The 24,436-nt window shown below is 36.1% G+C and overlaps 1 protein-coding gene across 1 annotated transcript in view; it reads right to left on the bottom strand.

Annotated features, from left to right (window-relative positions):
* LOC101896481 (cation-independent mannose-6-phosphate receptor) overlaps nucleotides 1-24,436 on the bottom strand; it is a 208,480-nt gene that overhangs the window by 97,601 nt on the left and 86,443 nt on the right. The window contains exons 12-13 of the mRNA XM_059121128.1: nucleotides 19,242-19,421; nucleotides 18,692-18,815 (exon numbers count right to left, since the gene is read on the bottom strand). Coding sequence (XP_058977111.1) covers nucleotides 18,692-18,815; nucleotides 19,242-19,421 — 304 coding nt within the window. The remainder of the gene's footprint in view (nucleotides 1-18,691; nucleotides 18,816-19,241; nucleotides 19,422-24,436) is intronic.

Here is a 24,436-nt window from a genome sequence, read left to right as displayed (position 1 = left end):
GTACTATATATTCTGGATTGTTGTTCCCTACTCACTTGAATAAACTTCTTCATAGCTGGTATAATACTTATATACATAGTGCTTTTTTTGGCTTCGCTAAAATTTAGTGGTAGTGCAAATTTTTTTTGAAAAATCACTAAATTTAATGGTAGTGCTATTAAAATTTCACTACCACTAAAATTTAGTGGTAGTGCAATTTTTTTTAAATATCACTAAAGGGTTAGTGGTAGTGCAATTTATTTTTCACTACCACTAACCCTTTAGTGGTAGTGGAATTAAAAATTGCACTACCACTAATTATTTAATTCTTAGTGCACTAAAAATTTAGTCAATATGCCCAACCCTGGAAAACAGTAACATCAGCAGAAATGGTTCGAAAAGTAAAGTGGCGACTTGATCGAAACCCGCGACGCAGTGACCGAAAAATGGCTCGTGAGCTGAACATATCGCAGTATTTCATTCGGCAAATAATGAAAAATGAGATCGGGGTAAAGCCATTGAAATTCCAAAAAGTGCAAGAACTTACACCGCAACAGAAAGAAAATAGACTCAAAAGAACTAAAGGGTTGCTTAGCTTGGCCGAAAGTTGTGAACTGCCGAATTTGGTTTTCTCCGATGAGAAAACATTCGTTGTCCAGCTGTTTGTAAACAAACAAAATGATTGTGATTACTTGCCAAAGAGGTCAGCTGAAAATGTGCTCCTTCGGTTGCCCACCAGAACTCAAGCGCCGGCCGTGGTGTTATGGTATCCCATAACAGCCGATGGTCGCTCTCCGCTCGTATTAATCGACCGTGGCATCAAAATAAATGCCGAATATTATGGCGAAAATATGCTGGAGGGTGTATTTAAGCTTTGGGCATGCAAAGATTATGGCCGCAGACCTTGGACATTCTAACAGGACTCAGCACCATTGCACTCAACACTCGCCACCCAAGAATGGTTACAAAATGAGGTTCCTCCCTTCATTTCCAGCACACAATGGCCACCAAAAGCTTCGGATACCAATCCGTTGGAATACTGTGTCTAGAGTATTTTTGGAAAGACAGGTTGGCACTAAAAAATACCAAAGTGGCGTCGGAGGTCATCTGCCATAGAGTAGATGGCGTCGGAGGTCATCTACTATAGAGTAGATGGCGTCGGAGGTCATCTGCCATAGAGTAGATGGCGTCGGAGGTCATCTACCATAGAGTAGATGGCGTCGGAGGTCATCTACCATAGAGTAGATGGCGTCGGAGGTCATCTACCATAGAGTAGATGGCGTCGGAGGTCATCTACCATAGAGTAGATGGCGTCGGAGGTCATCTACTATAGAGTAGATGGCGTCGGAGGTCATCTGCCATAGAGTAGATGGCGTCGGAGGTCATCTACTATAGAGTAGATGGCGTCGGAGGTCATCTACCATAGAGTAGATGGCGTCGGAGGTCATCTACCATAGAGTAGATGGCGTCGGAGGTCATCTACCATAGAGTAGATGGCGTCGGAGGTCATCTACCATAGAGTAGATGGCGTCGGAGGTCATCTACCATAGAGTAGATGGCGTCGGAGGTCATCTACCATAGAGTAGATGGCGTCGGAGGTCATCTACCATAGAGTAGATGGCGTCGGAGGTCATCTGCTATAGAGCAGATGACGTCAGAGGACATTTATTATCGAATAGATGACGCCGGCGACTGGCACTTGCTGCCCGAAAAAAATTTGTGAATTTACCCTGCTCCACATGGTATAGAATCGAATGTCATCAGCTACAAGAAAAACCCAATTGAAACCAAAAAAAAGAAGAAGAAACAAAATATCATAGATTTGCAACTCACATTTAGAGTCAAATTCAGTAATGGCATTCAACGAATCGGCCAGCTAGCCGGCCCGTCATTCAGTTTGCTCATATCAATGAAAGTTTCATTTTATTTTTGTTGTTTTGCAACAAAACGGTAGTTTTGCCTTTAACGTGTTGGTCGTGAAAAAAGGCAACAACAAAAACTGCCAACAAAACATATAGCCCCCCTCTTCCCAAGACAGGAAGATTCGAGTGACAGAGCTTTGGAAACGCAAAAGTCATTTCCACTTACACGTTTTGACGAAAAATATCAAATGTGACTTTTTGGACTGAAAAAAATTCATTCGAAAAAAAAACAGAGGAAACGACAACAACAAAAACGTTGAATTTGTGATTTTTAGGATTACCAAATAGCGGCCGAGTTTGTTTTATTTGGCATTCTGTTACTGTTGGTGTTGTTGTTGTTTTTAGGCTATTTCATTCGTTTGTTCGCTAGTTTTGGGCGCGTTCTTTCCGTTTTCGACCATTCATTTTTGCAAAGTGCCACAATGGCAGCAGCAGAAACAGCAACAGCCAAAAAAAAAAACACGCAAATAGGACAACAGCAAAACAAATGACAGATATTTCCAGGCTTTTAGGCTTTTTAAAAAGTCGCAACGAATTAAAAGCCAAAAAACGAACATCAGGCCAACGAAAAAAAGAATACTACCAACAAAAAAAATTAAAACAACATCATGGGTGAATAAAAACGAATGTTTGAATATGAAATTTAGTCGGCGCGGAGGGAAAGTTTAAAAAAAAATTATTTTTTTAGGTTTTATAGGCTTAAATCCGTAAATTGAATGCAATTTAGATAAGCTCAGCATTAGGCTACTTAAGTAGCAGCTGTTGTTTATGTAAGTTCAAGTTTCTAAAAATTATATTCAAATGAGGTAATCCTGGAATTTTAATATTGTAGTTGGGAACATAATACTTAGTTGATTTTCAGAAAATAATCAACTCTCATACAAAGTCTTGAAAAACACACATCCACATCTTCCGGCATAATTGTGAATGACTTTAACTGTCGTAAAATGAAAAAATCCTAAATTTATATAAAAGAAAGAAGTAAGGAAAAATCATAAGTCGGGCGTGGCCGACTATATGATACCCTATACCACTAAGCATATTTTGTAGAGCTCCTCCGACGTCATCTATTCTGTAAATACAAAATTAATTTGCAGTAGGTCATACCACCTATCAACATTTCTTTTTATAGCAGTTATAGTTTGATTTCAGAGGGAACTAATATATGGGAGACATATCCAATTCTGAATCGATTTTCACGAAATTTGACGGAAACATTTTAATATTCTATACGTTATATGGTATAATTGCTATAGAGAGTAGGATATCACGTTGAGAAGGATTATATTAAAAAAAAGTATATATCGGAGCCGGGTTCAACAAAATGGAAACGTACGTCCCGAAATTCACTCCCTTTGGGCTGATATTAGCCATTATTTGCAAAATAAACCTGAAATCGAATTAAAGATATATATGGTTGCTATATCCAAATCTTAGCCGTTCTCTATAAAATTTGGCAAAGGTATATTTGAGTTCTACAAGACATCTGGTACCAACTATCATTGTGGTCGAATGGATATTAAGAATTTGATGTATTGGTATTTCCGAGTTCTATAAGATATCTGGTACCAAATATCATTTATGTCGAATGTATATTTCGAATGTAAGGAACTTAGAAACCAAATCGGTTGAAACATATATATGGGTGCTATATCTTAACCGATTTTCACCAAATTTAATATACTTGCTTTTAGACTGAATTCGGTCGGATATGCCAAAATTCAGGTCATATGGACTGATATTGGCTATTTGGTGCACAATTAACCCAAAATCGGTTGAAGATATATGGGAGCTTTATCTAAATCTCATCCGATTATCACAAATTTCAATAGGGTTCGTCCTTGGGCCAAAAAAATATTGTTTCGAAAATTTTATCTCAATTGGATAATAAATGCGATCTGCATTTTGTTCACAAGAATACATGGACGGACTGATATGCATAAATCGACTCAGAAAGTGAATATCCTCAAAAGTAACCATGGGTTTATCTTGCTTCCTTCTCCATGTTACAAACAAATGCACAAAGACATAATACCCTTACCACTATGTGATGTAGGATATAAAAATGCGTGACAATGTCTGACTGATAATTAACGTCCAGACTTAACGGCTGAAAATAGGATCCTTAAATGTTCTATATAGGTCACTTCTAGTGCGTAGTCGTGTATTATGAATGAGTTTTTAGATACTCGTACTATGTATGTGGCCCAAATTCAATTCGTTTAAATAATTACAGGACTTTGAAAGTAGAGCTAAAATACACATATATCGGTGCTAAAAAATTTAATATCGTAAAGTAACTTAAATGGTATGGGAAAGTTTCTTCCTCTTCAAGATTTTTGGAAATTTTCAGAAATGTCAGGAAATGTTAGGTAGCCTAAATACACTTAGCAATATTACTGATAACAATACTAGGATTATTTTAGTTTAAAACTTTAACCACAAAAGCGGATCACTCTAGTAACTAAAATCAGGGGATACTTTTATGCCAAAGCTGTAAAAAACGTGGACCTATGTTAGTAATTCTTTACCTGTAGCCTTTTTACAAAATACAACTCAAAATACTAAAAGTTGGCGAAATTAAATGGAGCATATCAAAAAATTCTTGAAATCGATGTATAACCTTATATACAGGGTGAGATAAAAAAAGGTAACAAAATCGAACGTCATAATTTTTACATTTTTTTTTAATTTTATTGGATGACAGCAAAAACTGTCGGATATAGCATCGAATTTTAGAATATGTTAGATTTGTCCAAATTGGTCACCTTTGGCAATGCAAATCGGCCAATGAAATCGGCACACGCTGCCCGAATGTTGCTCTGCGGTATTTTGACCCATTCCCAGCGAAGCGCTTGCTTGAGGTGATGGACACTTTGGTATTTTTTAGTGCCAAACTTGCTTTCCAAAATAATCCAGACACAATAGTCCAACGGATTGGTATCCGGAGATTTTGGTGGCAATTATGCGCTGCAAAGGAAGCGAGGAACCTCATTTTGTAACCATTCTTGGGTGGTGCGACCATCGGCTGTTGTGACGGCCCACACCATCACCATGGCAGGCGCTTGAGTTCTGGTGGCCAACCGAAGGTGCACATTTTCAGCTGACCTCTTTGGCAAGTAAACACGATAATTTGGTTTGTTCACAAACTGCTGGACAACGAATGTTTTCTCATCGGAGAAAGCCAAATTCGGCAGAAGCAACTCTTTACTTTCAATGTCTTTACCTCGTGCTCATTTTTCAATATTTGTCGAATGGAATATTACAATATGTTCAGGTCACGAGCCATTTTTCAGCCACTGCGACGCGGGTTTCGTTCAAGTCGCTTCTTTACTCTTCGAACGATTTCTGCTGATATTGCTGTTTTCTTCCGTCCATTTCCTTGACGTCGGGCTATGCTACCAGTATCACGGTAACGAGCGATGGTACGAGACAAAAAAAGATTTATTCACATTAAAATGCTGGAGTGCTCTAACGATAGCCAATTGTGGTTTTCCAGCCAAATATAAAGAAATCAAACTATCACGCTTGAATTCCATCACGAATAACTTTTTTTCTAGAAAATTCTCACCAAAATGCTTTTGTAGGCTTGTAAACAATATAATGAGCTGTCACTGGAATAATTTTAACAGCTGTCGGACAAGTGGCTTAGAAATGACAGCAGTCTGAAGTTGGTTGCAGTTTTTTTCATATCACCCTATATATTAAAGCTACATTCAAACCTTAACCAATTTCAATATAATTTGGCAAGTTTATTTTGGTTCTAAATTCCGTCACTAATTTCGAATTTCATTGGGGAGCTATATCCAAATCCCAACAGATATCAGTATAAATTGTTAATTTTATTTTTTTAACCAAAATCCGTTACACTTTCCGAATTTAAAAACTCTATCTATAACCGATCAACAAATATGCGCAAAAAATGTTTGAAGGCACCTCCCTTTGTAACACCTTGAAACATACATTTTAGATCCCACAAAGTATAAATATTCTTGATCAGCATAAAAATCTATGTCGATTAAGCGATGTCCGTCCGTCTATGCGTCTGTGAAAATCACTCTAGCTTCCGAACGAAATTTAGTAGGTTAATCAAATTTTTCTCAAGTGTATATTATATCTGCAGTACTTTAAATATTGAAAATGGGCCATGTAGGTCCACGTTTTGGTATAGCACCCATATAATGGTACCTCTCTATTTTCGGTATTTTGGTGATTTAAGCGACATTATTCACCACAATTGTTTCAAACTTGGTATTTGAAGTTCGTAACGAATACTACAGCCTATGACAGAAAATTGTTCTCCATGTAACGGCACCTCCCGATATTCGGTATTTTGATGATTTTAGCGACATTACTCACCGGAATTGTTTCAAATTTGATGGTATAATATTCGGTATTTTGATGATTTTAGTTATATTATTCACCGATTTTTTTCAAGTTTCGCACTTAAATATTGTAATGTAAAGACCATAATATAACGGCTACATTCAATATTTTTTCGGATTTAACAAAATTTTTAACTGATTTTTTTTTTGCCAAATTTGTTCCAAATGATGAAGGGTATTCAATGTTTGGCCCGAACTTCAGAACCAGAAGCAAGAAATCTTTTTTTTTTTTGCAAAAGTTGCTCATAACTCTTAAAAAACGCCCTTGTGGTCGAGGCTGTTTAAAGCTTTTTTAACTGTTCATTTTTTAAAGGATTTTATAAATATAACAAAAAAACAGCTACTTTTAACCCCTCCACGATTTGGAAGGAATTAAAAAATTTAAAAAAATTCAGAAAAATACCGCTTGAATGAAAACCGTTAAATGGAGGCTATAAGAAGGCGAGAACCTGCATAGACCATTTTTGTCATAGGTTGTAGTACCCATTACGAACTTTAAATACGTTATTTGAAATAATTCCAGTCTATAATGTCTCTATAATCATAAAAAACAGAATATTGGGAGGTATAGTTATATGGGAGTTATACGAAGACGTGGGCCTGCATATATAAAATTGTGTCATAAACTGTAGCACACATTAAGATCTTCAAATACGAAATTTGAAAAAAAAAAATCCAATGAAAAATGTCGCTAATATGAATAAAGGGAGGTACGGTTATATGGAGTAGACCGACATGGCCCATTTACGAACTTAACCTGCCTGACAAAATACACGTGTGTGTAAATTTTAGCCTTCTATCTTAATTCGGACATCGCTAAATTGACTTAGAATTTTACGCTGATCGTAAATATATACACATTGTAGGGTCTATCATGAATATTTCAAGGAGTTACAGACGGAATGACAAAGCTAATATACCCTCCATAAAATGGTGGAGGGTATAAAAATAGGTACATTTATATATTGACAAGCCTAACAAGGTTATGCGCCTTTCTTGTTTTCTACTGTGTATTTGAAAATTTTAAATTCTCGATATATTTCGGATAGCATAAGAAGAACGGCTCCGAAGTAACAGCCGCATTAACTCCATAAAAACGTATTTTTCTAACAAAGATTTTTAAAGAAATCTAATTCTCGTCTTCTTATTCTCTTACTTCGCCTCTAGATGAAGAAATACATAAGTATATTAGAACAAAATCTGACATTAATTAATTATTTCTAATTAAAGCTGTTCCTTTCTTCTCTCCACTTGTTATTCAACTCCCATCTGGGGTGGTTACATTATGATTCTAAGAAAGTTGCATTATTGAAACGCTTAATTATCGCTTAAGCAGTTTTATTTAATCATAATTTCAATTTACTTAAAACACTCTCAGCAACCGAAAGACCAACCAACGGACTTGAGGGAGCTACCTCCCTCCCTTGAATTGCATTTTAATCGAAACTTTATGTTGTATTAAGCAAATGTTGCAAAAGTAGAAGTTACTCCACGAAGACTCAGAAATTAAAAGAGAGAAAACAGCATGTTCCTTCTTTTAACGTGCTGTTTCTCTTCCTTTATCATTTCATTTTCATTTTACTTTTAATCAATCAGCACAGGAAAAGAACGAAAAACAACAACAAATCCTGCACTACTGCAACGAAAAGGAAGGAAATCATAGTTAAAGCGAAAAGCAGGAAAAAGGAAACTGGAGATAAATAGAGAAAAGCAGATGTTAAGAATTTAACGACATTATAATGACTATCTGGTGCTCTGCTCGTTGGCCCAAGAAGATGGGTACACGGCCATCAGCTGGGATGATAATGTGCTTGAGCGCAACAGACGCCCAAGTCCTTCATTGATGACCTTAACATCAGTTGTTGCATCAACGTCTTACTTTTTTGTTTTTCATATACCCTTAACAATTTGATTTTCATTTTGGTGGAAGTAAAGCGGACCATAACAGCGAAAATACCTCTCAGATGTATTTTTGGTGGAAGCAGAAAAACAATAACCTTTTAGAATTTTTTTTTTTTTTTTTTTTTTTTTTTTTTGGAAGAATAGGTGTAACGTAGACCGGACTTTTTAAGTATACCTGCACTCATCCCCAACAGGGCAGGAGAACATTTTCCATCGACATTTCACAATGCTTTGTACCCTGACGTTGTTTCAAAAGAAAAGGAAAACTTTCGATGAGCTCCATCTATTGCTTCAGACACAGACATGTACACAAGGGCAGGATGTAAATGTCATCGCCAGGCCAATGCTATTGACTTCATCGGGAATATTGAATTTGATTACAGTCCGTTTCATGAAATTGAATGTAACTTGTCCGGAATACATAAATGGTATTTTATACTCTTCTATGCTGGGTCATAGAAAATATAAAATTTTAAGCCTTCCTTGTTTATTTCTCTGCACCACGCTATGATACCAGGTCTACGGGGATCTACATTAAATCACTTTTTATCTGTCATTGTTCGATTTCGACTTCTGTTATGATTATTCAAGTGATTGACTCTCTATGGAGTAGGTTATGAAGAAATGGGTCAGTATTGTCCATATCGGACCTAACTAAATATGATATACATATTGCAACGTGCCAAGTTTGGACTATATCGACTACGTCCCTCACTTTATTCGTAATAAAGAAGAAAAAAATGTTAAAGTATGTGTGAGATACCAGATATAGTCGACCGAAGTATTCCATTTTAATACCTCATCTAATACAGATACAAATACTGTTATGGGCAAAATGCCAAATCGACTTTCATACTCATCACAGGTTTCCGATTGAGACAAATATTAAGATATAGCAAATTGTAAAGAATCGCTGACTTGTTTAAAGTTGTTTTTCAAAATCTTGAAGGGAGGTACCAGAAGAAATGGTCCGATCTCTACCATCTTTATAACAGATCTTGTGTTGATGGAATTATTGAGATGTACCAGGTCTGAATGGAATCGGATGTTAATTTCACGTTTTATGAGCTTCATGGATATTCCAAATTCTGATCTTTTGTGGGGGAAGTACCAGAATGAGTGGACAAACATATCCCATCTTCACAGCAGATCTTGTGTTAGTAGAAATGATGGGATGTGTGAAATATAAAGAGAACCGGATGCTTATTTCGCGATTTTCGAGCTTCATGGGTATTCTAAATTCTAATCCTTTGTGGGGGAGGTACCAGAGGAAGTGGACCAGATCTTGTTTTAGTAGAAATAATGGGATATGTGAAATATGAAGAGAACCGGATGCTTAATTCGAGTTTTACGAGCTTCATGGGTATTCCAAATTCTGATCCATTGTGAGGGAAGTATCAAAAGGAGTAGACCAATATATTCCATCTTTACATCAGATCTTATTTTAATATAAATAATAGGATTTGTGAAATATTAAGGAAACCGGATGTTTATTTCGGTTTTACACTCGTTTTGGTTATTCAAAACTTTTATCCTTTGTGGGGGAGGTACCAGAAGGAGTGGATCGATGTATTCCATCTTCACACCAGATTATGGATTAATAAAAATATTGTGATGTGTGTAATTTGAAGACAATCAGACTCATACATCACATTTTTTAAGTTATAATTATTCACATTTTTACCCTTTTTGGGGGAGGTTCTTGATGGAGTGGACGGATAATGTCAATTTTCGCACCTGACCTAGCACTGATGCAAATATTGAGATTTGCAAAGTTGGAGCAAAATCGGATTATACTTTCACTTTTTGTGCAGTAATATATTTTATTGGAAAAATTCTACCTTTTGTTGGGGAAGGTACAAGAAGGAGTGGACCGATTTTGCCCATCTCCGAAATCAATCTAAGTTTTATATAATATTACGTTGTACCAAGTTTGAACCAAATCGGATACTCCCTTCGAAAGTTATCGTGCGTACCAGCCAGTTCGACAGACGGACGGAAGGAGATCGACTCAAAATGTCCTTGAATGGCCAAGTCAAGGTCTTGCATTTTGGGCAAAAAAAAGTGGTCACGCTCTAGTTGTTATGGTTCTCGCAGCATCTTTGAATAAGTAATAATTGCACCAACCAATGAACCGCACCAAACTGTGGCCTTTTCTGGATGCATTGATGGCTTTGCAGTGTTTCTGGCTGATTTTCACTTCAAAATCGACTATTCTACTTATTTACGAATCCATTGAGCAAAAAATTAACTTCTTCGCTGAACATAATTTATCGATAAAAAGTGGATCTTCCTAAAAGTAGACCGTTCGGCTTCATTCCTTGCAACTGTTGTATTTTGAAAGGCTTCACACCTTAATCCTTCCGCAACGTTTTCAACGTTGTTAACAGTGGCCGATGCCGTAGCGATATTTTCTTCCATTCGCACTCTGCGTGAGAAAAAATTAGTAACAGTAGCCCGAATAGCTCGGGGGTCAATTAAACTGTCCATAAAATGGAAGAAGTGCGCTATGAACTTTCTTAACAGGGCAAGCAGTTTGATAGTAAAATTCAATGATTTGCAAGCGTTTATGGTTAATTTATACACCAAACTGAAGTTGTTTAATAACGAAACTAGTGTTGCTAAAAAAGATAATTGATCACAAAAATTCCCCGAGGATTTAGCAGATGTACTCTAGAGGCAACTCGATACTATATATGGTCCAGATTGATGCTAGATTGAATCGGTTTTGGCAAAAAAAAAGCAAAGCTAAGACAAAAAATTCATTTCATTGAAATTACAGTTTCAGACCCTGCACGTGATCCGTATTAGGACCTTAACAATCAATCTAACTTTATACGTCCATCTGACTGTGCGCACGTTAATTTTCGAAAGGAGTATTCGATTTTGTCCAAACTGTATACATTTTAATAAGTTTACCAATTATAGATTAAGTTCGGAGATATAATATAATATCGCCCCACTCATTTAGGTTCAATCCTTTTGTAAAAAAAATCAAATCTCATATTGATAGAATGGAATACCCGTTTAATTCGAACTTGGCACTTCGTAATATTTAGATAAGACATAGACCATATTGAACAGCACATTCATGTACATCCACCACAAAGCCCTAAATTTTTTAAATAATAATAAGTTTCTTAAATAGGGAAATAAATACAGAATTTTCGATTTTGAACATTCTACTTTTTTGTTGGCATTTTGTTAATGTAAGTATAAATATATCGCTACACAATTTTTGTATTTTTCCCACAATACCTAAAATTTTCGAAAAATCTCATAAAAAAGGATCGATTACCAGATGTGAGTTAAACTTGGTCTGCGGTAATATTTATTGTAAATAACGAAAGGTGAAACATTTGAATACCAATAACTTTCAGAAAATGTGTAATAAATTTCCGATTTTCTTTTAACTTCGCATATCCCGATAAGAAAGCATTAAGTCTCGCATGAAGACATCCACTCCTTTTGGTACCTCAGCCATAAAGGTTCAACATTTTTGATTGTGTAAACACATCTTAAAGAGGATATGCATTATTATATAATAAAACACTAAGGGTATAAATCGATGAAAATATCGGCTGAAACTTCGTAACTTGTTACCAAAAAAAAATCAGGGGAGTTGCGACATATTTATAGGAAAATACAGATCGGACATATTTGAAAAAAATATATCACATTATTTACACCTATGATTGGACTATTTTCGCCTCATTTAAAACTCAAAATTTTTAAGATTTAAATTTTTCAAAGAAGCATCCTTACTTCTCATTTTTAGAGAAATATGGTAAGGTGAAATTACGGAGTTTCACTTGGTGAAGTTTTACAGAAAAAGTTATTAAGGGTTTGTAGATGTCATTATGTTTGGTCAGTTGATATGTGGTTCAATTACTTGTAATGTTGAAGATGACACATGATAATCTTTTGCTGGGTATATATGGTCCTCATAATACTAGGTGGACTATACAAGCCTATTGCATTCCTATGACCAGCACTGTTCGCACCTAAAGACCCAACGAAATACGAGCAAGCAATGAAGCCACATTAAATATTCATAGACCACAGGAGAAGACATGGGAAAACTTTTTGTATTATCTCACCCACGAGAAGATTGCGGGTTAAAAAACGGCAAACAACAAGAAATCACGTAAACTAGTGGAGGCAGGAACATTATCCATTTTCGAAGTAACAAAACAACAAAAACGCCAATACTTCGATTAAGAGGAGAAAGAAAAACTTCAAAAAAACGAAGAGACTCCATTGTTTGCCGGACGAGTCCGGTAAAAATGCAAAACGATGTAAATGAAAAGCTAAAGGAAAAGAGTATTCAAAAAATCAAAAAAAAAAATTAAAATAAAACAAATTTGGTCAACGATTAGGTGATAATAACTACCGAAGAAAGTCATATCGGATATTTTTTTGGAACAATATTAGTTTTTAGTTTTTTTATGGGTAACGATATACATAAAAGTGGAATATGACCAGACAGTATTATTTTTCTTTTTATATTTCGAAGATATAATGATACTTTATTCACTAAACATGAGTGGCCCTTCTATATCTCATGGAGGACTAATTGGACTCGTTATTCTTTATGATATAAAAGACGAATCTATATCCCTTAGAAGACCAATTCGGTGAGAAGACCAAGGTGAGATGAAAAAAACTGCAACCAACTTCAGACTGCCGTCATTTCTAAGCCACTTGTCCGACAGCTGTTAAGATTATTCCAGTGACAGCTTATATATATTATATTGTTTACAAGGGTACAAAAGCATTTTGGTGAGAATTTTCCAGAAAAAAAGTTATTATATTTGACTGGACAACCACAAGTGGCTATCGCTGGAGAACTTCTGCATTTAAATGTGAATAAATCTTTTTTTCGTTCGTTCCCACGCCTCTCACACCCGCCCCTACCGACCGAGGGGGCCACCTCCCTATACGTAGAGAGCGCGTACACACCAAAGTCCGGACTAAGGCGGGTTAGCAATGGTTTCGCACCGGCTACAGAAACTTCATCAGCCAGTAAATAAAAATAATAGACACACACAGATTAGTAAACAAAGTTAACAATGTACAGATTTTAAAAATTGCTGCTCATTGGCTGTGTCTACTGTACCGCAAAGGGAAATGTAGATCAAGTACCAGATGATCAAGCAGCTTAGTAATTTATAACAGAATTTCAATCTACTGTTTACAACTATTACTCAAAGGCGAGTTCTACTAGTTCCGCTTGGGGAGATGTAGATAAGATGCCGTAAAATGAGTTTGGAAAATTAAGACAAAGACATGAAACAATTAACGAATACTCATTAAACAAACAAAATTACATATGTAGAATATAGTTCTTTATTGTATTTAATGGATTACTTAAGCAAATAGTGTTAAATAAACTGTTATAAATAACACAAAGTGACCTCATAGGGTTGTTAAGCTCATAGTTAGTTCTCGCAAACGATAATTTTAAGAGTTCAAAATTACGAGTTCTGCGAGAAGGAACATTATGGTATAATTCACCTATAAGAAATGGAGAATGATCCCTCTCTGCTTGCAATAATCGACCATGGCAGCAGAATAAATACCGAATATTATCGCGAAAATATTCTGGAGGGTGTATTAAAGCTTTGGGCACGCAAACATTTTGGCCGCAGACCTTAGACATTCCAACAGAACTCAGCAACATCGCACTCAGCACGCGCCAGCCAAGAATGGTTACAAAATGATGTTCCTCGCTTCATTTCGCAGCGCATAATGGCCACCAAAATCTCCGGATACCAATCCGTTAGACTATTGTGTCTGTAGTATTTTGGAAAGCAAGGTTGGCACTACAAAATACCAAAGTGTCGAACACCTCAAGCAAGCGCCTCGCCGGAAATGGGCCACAATACCGCAGAGCAACATTCGGGCAGCGTGTGACGGCTTCATTGGCCATTTGAAGGCCATAATTCGTGTCAAATGTGACCAAATCGAACAAATCTTATTCTAAAATTTGATGCTATTTCCGACATTTTTTGCTTTCATTCAATAAAATTTAAAAAAAGGAAATATTATGGCGTCTGACTTTGTTTCGGGTTTTTATCTCACCCTGTAATCCAAATGTAGTGATTTGAAAACGCACAATAAACTATCCACCCAATGCCAATAAATCTAAAAACAATGTAACCAATGCAGGACACCAAAAAAAACAGAATAGAATGCAAATGCAGACATTTCGTATTCCCACTTCACGAGTATTGGCATGTATTTTCAGATCGAAAACATGCTGATAATATTCAATGTGGTGAGAAGTATTTGAGATAATTTCAAAACAAAACACAAAAAGAAACTACAGAATACAGATGTCAGGATTGAGAATGAGCGAATAGCTGGGAAAAAACAACAGAAACAGGATAACACAAAGTGCATTGGGATGATTGCCAATTCAAATGCGATTTTCAAAGATTAAAATGACGAAGAAAAAACTGTTGGATTTCAAAACAAGGGAAAACCAAAAAAAAAAGTTGAAGCCAAAAGAAAAGTGCAGACACTTTACTTGTCACTTGATTTGTCTGGGAGAGAAAGCCGAAGTGAAGTTGGCTAAATGTATGTATCATTCATCTCAAGAGTAGTCGTGATGGAAGCGTGAAAAAGCTACAATAAAAACATCATCGTTGGACGGGACAGTAAAAATGAATGAAAATAGGAGAAAATGGTACGACTAAAAAATTTTGTGTCATCTCAAGATGAAATGTTTCTCTATATTTTTATGTCTCTCTTCTGCATTATTGGAAGGTTAAAAATGACTAATTTTCCTCATTATCATGTAATGTGTAACGTCGGAACAGTGTGGGAAACCCGACTACAAAACCGTAGGTCGTGAGTTCGAGGCTCGAAGAAGAACATAAAAAAATCATTTTTGGTGTAAATGAAAGACTTTAAACATATGAGAACCCAAGACTCTTTTAGCAGCATAGATGTCTAATAAGTTTTAAGATGACATAAAACTTTAAAACCGCTTTTATATGCCTTGGAGACTTATGGGTCTTATAAAAGCCATTGAGGATCAAATTTTTTACCAAGCACTCTCCCTAGAAGGCCAAACGGTTAAAAAAAGGTCAAAAGAATGTTTTCGATGGTAGATACAAAAAAGGCCTTTGAAATCCCAACGGTCAAAGTCTACTTCGATGCATTAAAAGGTCAATTGGTATTTCAGAAATAGGTCACATTTTCTACCAGTCACCACAGAAAGTCAAAGGTTCCTTAAATGGTCGAAGGGTTTTATAAAGGTCATGGATGGTATATTGGTTTTCTTGATGCCGTAAAAGTCCAAAAGGGTTTTTGAAATGTCTAAGAAGATCGAAAGGCCACGTTGATGGTATAGAAGGTCAATTGGTATTCTGGAAATGGTAGTACCATATGAACTTCTAGAGGCTCAAGAATTTTAGAGACCATTGACGATCAAAGGATTCTCTAGATGACACACGAGGTTAATTGGACTTAAAAATGTTCCAGAGGGCCACTAGGAGGCAGAGGACTTTTCTAAATGTCATAGAAGATTAAATGGTCTTATAGATTCCACAGAAAGCCAAAGTGCCTTGAAGTTGCCATAAAAGGTCGATTGGACATCTCGATGTCTTAGAAGGTCAATTATTCGATTGGATGTCATACAAGGTTCTTGTTCCAGAAGGTCAGTGGGTCTTTCACAGGCCATGAAAGGTGGTAGGTTCTTTTGAAAGTCAAGTGGACTTCTAGATTCCGCAAAAGGCAAAAGTGTCTTCTGTCTGAATGGGGTTTCCAAACAGACCATTGATGTCGTAAAAAAGAGTAGATAAGGGACGTACGCAGAAATGTTTTTCGAATTCCTTTCCAATGTAAGGATCCAACTTTATAATAAAAGCAACCTTTTTGAAGGGTTTCCCGAACCCTAGTGACTTCACCCCTTATCTTGCATTCTACCGTATAAGTAAACGTATAGATGTTATAGGATGTAAAATTTAATTCTAATTCTCATAGAAGGCTAAGGCTTTCCTGATTAACCTGGATATTAGACCAGAAAGCATAGAAATACAAAGGAACTTGTGCAAAATAAGGACGGTTGACCTGATCCTTGGCATATCTTCCAGATGTAATGACATTTAAAAAGGTTTGGAAGCTCAAATCACCTTTAAAATGCCTTAAAAGCCTAATGAGTCTTCCAGAAGTCCAAAGGTCTTTAAAGGCCAAAAGGTGTACTGGTTTACATATGTCTAAAATAACTTCCAAATTGATTACAGATGGCACAGAATCAAGGTCAATTTATCTTCCGTATGCTACAGAAAATCAATTGGTTTTCTAGCTGTCATGCGAGCCCAGATACAGTAGAAGGTCAAAGGGTCTGATACATTTCAGACAAGACTAAGGGGCTTACTAGATAACCTTAAAGTTAAAATGGATTTCTAGATGTAGTTAGTGGTAACAGGGTCTTTTAGACTGGTATCGTCTGCAACAGGTCTTTTTGGATGACATAGAATGTCTGGTTGCTGGATGTCATAGCAGGTCAAAAGAGCAAATAATTTTCGAATTGTTACAGAATGCTTCTACATGTCAAAGCACATATTGCTTTCTTGGTGACACTGAGGAATCAAAAGTCAACGAACCATTTATCTGTTATAAAATATCGAAGGGCTTTAGAAGCAACAGGCAGTCAGTTACCTAATAAATGCTTACTAGATACCCTTAAAGGTAAAATTGGTTTTCTAGATGTTGTTAAAGGTCGGAGGGTCTTTTAGACTGCCAAGGGTTTTTCTGGATGATCTGGAATATCTCAAGGCTACCCATAGAAGACAAGAGAACATCTATATGATATATAAGGTCATGATTTCCCAGATACCGGAGAAGGTCAAACCATTGTATAGATGCTTCACAAGAACAAAGGGATATCTACTCGTAATATGAGGATTTTATTGTGTTTGTCTTCGGCATATATGGTCAAAAATCCTTCTAGATCTCACGGCAGACGGTGAAAAAGTCTTCCAAAGGTCAAAGATAGTCAAAAGATCATCAATGCCTTTAGATGGACCCTTGACTCCATACAAGAACTATTAGACTTCCAGATTACATATAATAGTCTTTGTGACTTAAATTGCCTGTCTAGATTTTACTAAGGAATTAAGAGAAATTTTAATGGCTTGATTAGGAGGGCTTTGAATATTTTTGAAAGGATTTATTAAATAACCGAAGGTAGTCCATGAAAATAATTTCCTTAAAATATCAACGACTTTTAGTAAGGAAATAACTAAAATTTTTCTCTCAAAAATCGACTTTTTGTTTGGAAGATCCTTAAATATTCACGATTTTGGTTCAAAGGGCTTTTGTAAGAATATGTTGCTTAGTCATTGACAATATTTTCTTTAAACAAAATCCGCGATATTCAGTCGGAAGTTGTTTTTTAAATATTTTACGATTTTTATTCGGTGGCCTTTGACAACATTTCTTTCCTTGAAATCTTAAAATACCATTATTTGTAATCGAAAAATCATTGAAAGTGTTTTTCTTCAATAATGCTAGGAAAATGATTTTGAATTAAAAAAAGTTGTTTTCTTAAAAAATAACCGACATTTCGTCAGCAGGTCCTTGTTAAAATATTCCCAAAAAATTAATAATTGTTAATCTTTTAACATCCTAATACCTAAAAATTCATCTTAAAATTACACGATTCTTGCTCATGAAATCTTGGTAAAGACCTAGATTTATGGCCCGGAAATCTTCTTTTACCGTTAGAGAATTTATGGATTCCTGGCCTTTCAGATGCCTTATAAGTGTCTTATATAGACGGGCCCGAGTCACCAAAAAAATATGTCCTACAACGAGTCCTAGTGACTTGTAATGGCACTTGCTCAACATGGAGGTCACAAAAGATTAAAGAGAGACCTTACTGAAATAAATTCCGATCAAAGAGAATACAAGATACTACACTAGACAAAAGGGTCATTTATATGTCGTAAGAGGCCAATACGTTTATTAGATATCCTGCAAAGTCAGTTGAACTGCTGGATTATCTTCTAAATTGCATAAAAAAACTAAATTATGAGACATAAACGATCTCATATATCCCATTGAAACCCCAAATATTCTTTAAGATTTTAAATGGTATAATTCTCGAGAAATTACTGGTAAATCTGGACAAAATAAGTTAGGAATGTCAAAAATAAATTCCCCGTACCCCCACTTAACACACCACACAGCAAATTCCACCTCCAACCCACAAGAAAGCAAGGAAATGTATGGCGTGAAACGGAAAAGGAAATTAAGTGGATAAAAAGGAAAAACATTTTAAATTGAAGTGAAAACACGTGCTAAACAAAAACAAATATGCGGGGGACATTTTCAGGTTTTTGCCTTAAAAACTCTGACTCTACCCCATTTCCCATTTCGGGATCAATGTAAAGTCTTTTCTTGGATAAACATAAAATATTCATTTGACACTACAACAACAAAAGGTAGTAGACAAAATAAACAAACTGACAGAAAAAAAACGAAACTTACCTTCGGAATCACAGGAACCTTTGTTGGTGAAGAAAAGATTTACCAAACCTTGGCTATAATCCGTGACAGCCTTGTGATGTGAGTTGCAAAAGTCTAAAGTAAATACTTCTTTATCCCGTACAACCTGCGAATAAATTGGGGGGACAGAAAATCAACCACAAGAAATAAGAACGGTAGCAGAGGGAGAGAGAAAAAAACGCGGAATTGTTGCACCACCCCACTTTTTCCATGGCGAGAACCGAATTGAGTTCCACACAAATCCAATCATCAAACGAAACGAAAATGAACAGAAGAAAACTATGAAAATTTTTAACGTCTTCTTTTCATTTGTCGTCGTCGTCGCCGCCACTGTTGTGTGTTAAGCAAATTTCCAAAGTAAACATTGTTAAAATTCTTTCCTTGCCTTTTCACCTGCATCCCGGCATGGCAGCCTGACATTGGAAATGCTATTTTCGAAAAATCTGAATGTGTATGACCTGGCCAGGCAGGCCATGGCTGGAAATATGGGGTGGTGCAAAAGGAAAAAATTGCAAAAAATCGCCTTACTCACCTGAAGCTTGCCATCCTTGGCAAAGGAGGCCTTTTTTAAATTGTATCCGACATTTAGCTCATCATTCATTAGTTCGCAGGTCTGCTCATTGAAGTTGCACATGTGTGGCGGGCAAATAACATTGGTGGCCCATGTGAATTGGTAATGACAGTCAACGATTTCACGCAACTTCGGCACACCCTGAAAAAAAAACAAACATATAGAGGCGGCTGGTGAAAACAAAATCATCTAGAGAAGAGTAATGGGATTTTTTTTTGTTCAGATGGATCGCTGTGTTCCATGCTATGCCATGTCGGGCCATTCCATTTTTGTTTTATTTCAAAATGGATTAAATTTTCTGTTCACTCTTGGGATAATTTGTTGAATCACCAATGAATGAATGAATGCCACGAAGACATGTTTGTGTGTGTGTGTACGTATACATGTATGTGTGTTTGGTTTATGTGATAGTATAATATGGTCATATGTATATGTTTTGCAATCGTTAGCAGAATTTAAAATTAAAAACGAGTGCACAGTGTCAGAATATTCAATTCAATTCAAATGGGTGAAAATTGTCCAGTGCGACGTATGAGCAACGTGGCAATAATTAAGGAGTACCCATAAGTCAATCATACGCCATAGAATTCTATATACAAAGAGAAACACATCTGAAAGGAAAAACAGTAGAATGAAGATGTAAAAATGAATTGTGAAAATGGGTTATATATGCATGGGATATATATGTATATATCCTTGGTACAGGACCACAAAACGAAGATACTTCAATTCAATGTTTTGAAGATGGAATTGAAATGGAATAAAACATTGTGATTTTTTCATTATGAACAGAGAAGCATATCTCCAATCACAATTAAAATTTCATAGCAACTCAATGAAGTCTAAATTTTTCGACGTGATAGTTCATTTTGATCGCCCGGTACGAAGTTAGGGCGTTTATTTTTATAGTTCTATAATAGAAGGCGAAAAGGATTTCTGGATACCCTGGCAGGCGAAAGAGGCCTCCCAGATACACCATAGAATACAAAAAGTCCCTCGATTACATAAAAAACAAAATTGTCACATTAGGTCTTCTGCAAGCCATAAAGATCAGACGATCTTCCAGATGTCATAAACGAGCAAAGGACCTTGTAGAAGGCAGTAGATTATCTTGCCCGTTTTCATTTTAGACCTCAAAATACGAGTGAGACAAAAAAATGCAACAAAGTCAAACGCCATTTTTGTTTTTTCATAAATTTTATTGAATGAAAGCAAAAAATGTTGGAGATAGCATCAAGTTTTAGAATAAGTTTTTGACACGGTCTTCAAACGGTCAATAAAACCGTCACACGGTGCCCGAATGTTGTTCTGCGGTATTTTAGCTCATTCCCGGCGAAGCGCTTGCTTGAGGTGATCGACACTTTGGTAATTTTTAGTGCCAACCAACCTCCATAATACTCCAGACACAGTAGTCCAACGGATTGTTATTGGTGGCCATTGTGCGCTGGAAATGAAGCGAGGAATCTCATTTTGTAACCATTCTTAGATGACGCTGAGTGCGATGGTGCTGAGTCCTTTTGGAATGTCCAAGATCTGCGGCCAAAATGTTTGCGTGGCCAAGGCTTTAATACACCCTTTAGAATATTTTCGCGATACTAATACATAAAATAATTCGATCGGAGAGCGACCATCGGCTGTTATGGCGGCCCACACCATCACCATGCCGGCGCTTGAGTTCTGGTGGCTAAAGGAAGGTGCACATTTTCAGCAGACCTCTTTGGCAAGTAAACACGATCATTTTGTTTGTTTACAAACTGCTGGACAACGAATGTTTTCTCATCGGAGAAAAGCAAATTCGAGAGTTCACCACTTTTGGCCAAGCGAAGCAACTCTTTAGCTTTTTTAAGTCTATTTGCAGTGTAGGGTCTTGCACTTTTTGGAATTTCAATGGCTTTAACCCGAGCTCATTTTTCAATATTTGCCGAATGGAATATTGGGATATGTTCAGCTCACGAGTCATTTTTCGGCCACTGCGACGATTGTTTCGATCAAGTCGCTCCTTTACTTTTCGAACCATTTCTGCTGATGATGCGTTTTCTTCCGTCCACTTCGTTGGCGTCGGGCTACGCTACCAATACCTCGGTAACGAGCGATGGTACAAGACACAACAAATTTATTCACATTTAAATGCTAGAGTGATCTAATGATAGCCACTTTTGGTTTTCCAGCCAAATATAAAGAAATCACACTATCACGCTTGAATTCCATCACGAATAACTTTTTTTCTGGAAAATTCTCACCAAAATGCTTTTGTACGCTTGTAAACAATATAATGAGCTGTCACTGGAATAATATTAACAGCTGTCGGGCGAGTGGTTTTGCAATGAAGTTGGTATATACTTTTTTGATCAGAGTAAAATTCCAAGACAATTAGGCATGTCTATCCGTTAATCTAGAACCCAAATGACTTATGATAGGAAGCTAAAATTTTCGCCTACAGAAGATCGCCTAATAGGTACAAGATATATATACTACATACAATATTATTGATATAACCGACTGACTGAGAATCAACGCCCAGACAAAACGTATGAAGCTAGAATCTTGAAATTTAGCACGAGGGTCAGACTTGGAATGTGGGCGTGTTATAAGACTGAGTTTTTGGAAATTCGTACTAAAAAGGATCGAAAAGTACAAAAAATGTAATACTTTGTATTGGGAAAAGGGAATGAACTGGAATTCGGAGGGTTTTTGGAAATTCGAACTTTAATTTTACGAAAAGTCTAAAATGGTAATATTTGGTTTTAAGTGACTGATCTGAAACTTGAAATGTGGTATGGTGGTTTTGAAAATGTGTACTAAGTGAGCGAACTGTACTAATGTTTTACATTTGAAACATTTTGGTTTAATGTGAACGGATGAAGCTGAAATTATAAAAATTTGTATTGGGGTCCCTGTTGATAGTAGGCTTGTAATAAAGAAGTGGTTTTAGTAATATTTACTATAAGTGCACGGAATTTGGTGAACAGAAAGTGCTTGAAATCTGAAATTTGGTATTAGGATTGCTGTTCATGTGTAGCCTGGATATATGTAGATGCCTCCGGAAATGTGTACAATAATTGTTACGAAAAGTACTGAATGGTACTATATTTGGAATTGGAAGAATGCATAGAATTTAATATTTAGAATTTTGATGGCATCTCTGTTTGAGATTTGACGGCGGTTGGAAAATGCATTCTATATTTGTACGAAAAATTCGAATTATTACTTTATTTTATTGATGAAAAATTTGGTATAGAGATAGGGCTGAAACTATAAAATTTGATATTGAGTTATCTGTTGGTATCTGGTATTGAGATAAGGAGGAGGGTTTGAAAATGCTTTCTATAATTATACGAAAACTACTCAATTTTGGATTTGGAAAAGGAATAGTGCTGAAATCCTGAAATTTAATATAAATGTCCCCGTTGGCGTCTGTTGTTAAGATATGTAGATGGTTTTTGGATATGTAATAATTGCTCAAAAGTACTAAATAGTACTAAATTTTGTATTGGGTGAAGGGATAGGGATAGAATCCCGAATTGTGATATTCAGGTCTCTGTAGGTATCTGGTGTTGAGATACGAAGGCGGAATCTCGAAATTTGGTGTTGAGGTGTCTTTCAGTATCTGTAATTGAGATATGTTATTCGAATGGTACGAAATGATACTAAATTTTGTATTGGGTGAAGGAATAGGGCTGGAACCATCAAATTTGATATTGAGGTTTTTGTTGGTATCTGAAATTGAGGCATGAAGGTGGTTTTAGAAATGTGTACTATAATTGTACGAAAAATGTAAATAGCCCCAAATGTTGTCTTGAGTAGTGGGATAGCTCTGGAATTTTAAAATTGAGAACTGAGAGCTGGTTTTGGATATGCATACTATAATTGTACTAAATGGTACTAAATTTGGTAATGAGGGAAATTACCGAGCTGAAATCCTGAAATTTGATATTTAGGCCTGAAATTGAATTTTTAGATTACTGATGGTATCTGTGTTTAAGATTTGACGGTGGTTTGGAAATGCGTCATACATTTGTACGAACATTGCTAAATGGTACTCAATTCTGTAGTGGGTGAAGGGATAGGGATGGAATCCTCAAATTTGATATTGGGGTCTCGGTTGGTAATTGGAATTGCGATATTAAGGAGGTTTTTGAAATGTGTACTATAATTGTAATTGTTGTAATTTTTCGAAAAGTACTAAATGCTAATCATTTTGAATCAGAGTTGGTGTCTAGGATGAAGATGTGGATCCATTGTCCAATGGTTTTTCTAATATACATCCTTCTCGGTAAACTTCAAAATGAAATATTTTAAAGACTTCTAGGTGGGAAAAGTGCACATTTTCTATTATTTATTCAAAAAAGAAAAAACTTGAATTAAAATTTTGAGTACTAACACGAACAGTTGAAACGAATCTAAAATTATAAGGAGGACTTTTCGCTGACGAATTAGCGTGCAATTGAAAGTATTCTTATGCTCGTATATCATTGCTGGAGTTATTATTATCTCCTCCTGTCTTAAAATCTACTTAAACAACTCTAAGCCTAAGAGCTAATAGAAATTACCTTACAAAATGTGTTCTGGGAGTATTTCCCCTCAAAGATGGTCGCATGCACATTTCCCCAAGATAAGTGCAATCGATTGCCATAAATAATTTCGAATACCAATTATCATCCAATAATCTTGAATGGATGTCAACTCGTTATTAATAATTTCAAAGATAACATTTTGAATAACTCAACGTTCGAGTGTCCTTCAACGGGATCTCTCATTAAATCACTGTACCAATGTCACAATTACCACCGCATCAACCCCACAACCACTACCATCACAACCACCACTACTACAACTACTAAATAACCCAAATGTATGTTAATTAGTGCCAAGTGGTTTGTACGGTGCAGTGAAAAATGCGTATATTTCGCATTGATGAATAATTAATGACAAACATCTGGTGCGAGCAGGCAAACCGTCCGACAGTCAGTCAGTCCGCCGGAAAGAACAGCCCATGTCGAGAGCATGTAAGATTTTATCTGCACATTTTAAGTTGATGAATACAAGTCACACGTAATATCCAATTGGCAACCTTCACATACATACACACATACAAACGGAAAGCAAAAACAAAACTGCAAAAGACATTAACAAATGTAGAACAACATATCGGTATG

The sequence above is a fragment of the Musca domestica genome, unplaced genomic scaffold (genome assembly GCF_030504385.1).
Source record: "Musca domestica strain aabys unplaced genomic scaffold, Musca_domestica.polishedcontigs.V.1.1 1, whole genome shotgun sequence".
In the NCBI taxonomy this organism is placed as follows: domain Eukaryota; kingdom Metazoa; phylum Arthropoda; class Insecta; order Diptera; family Muscidae; genus Musca; species Musca domestica.
This window is presented reverse-complemented; position numbering and strand designations above follow the sequence as displayed.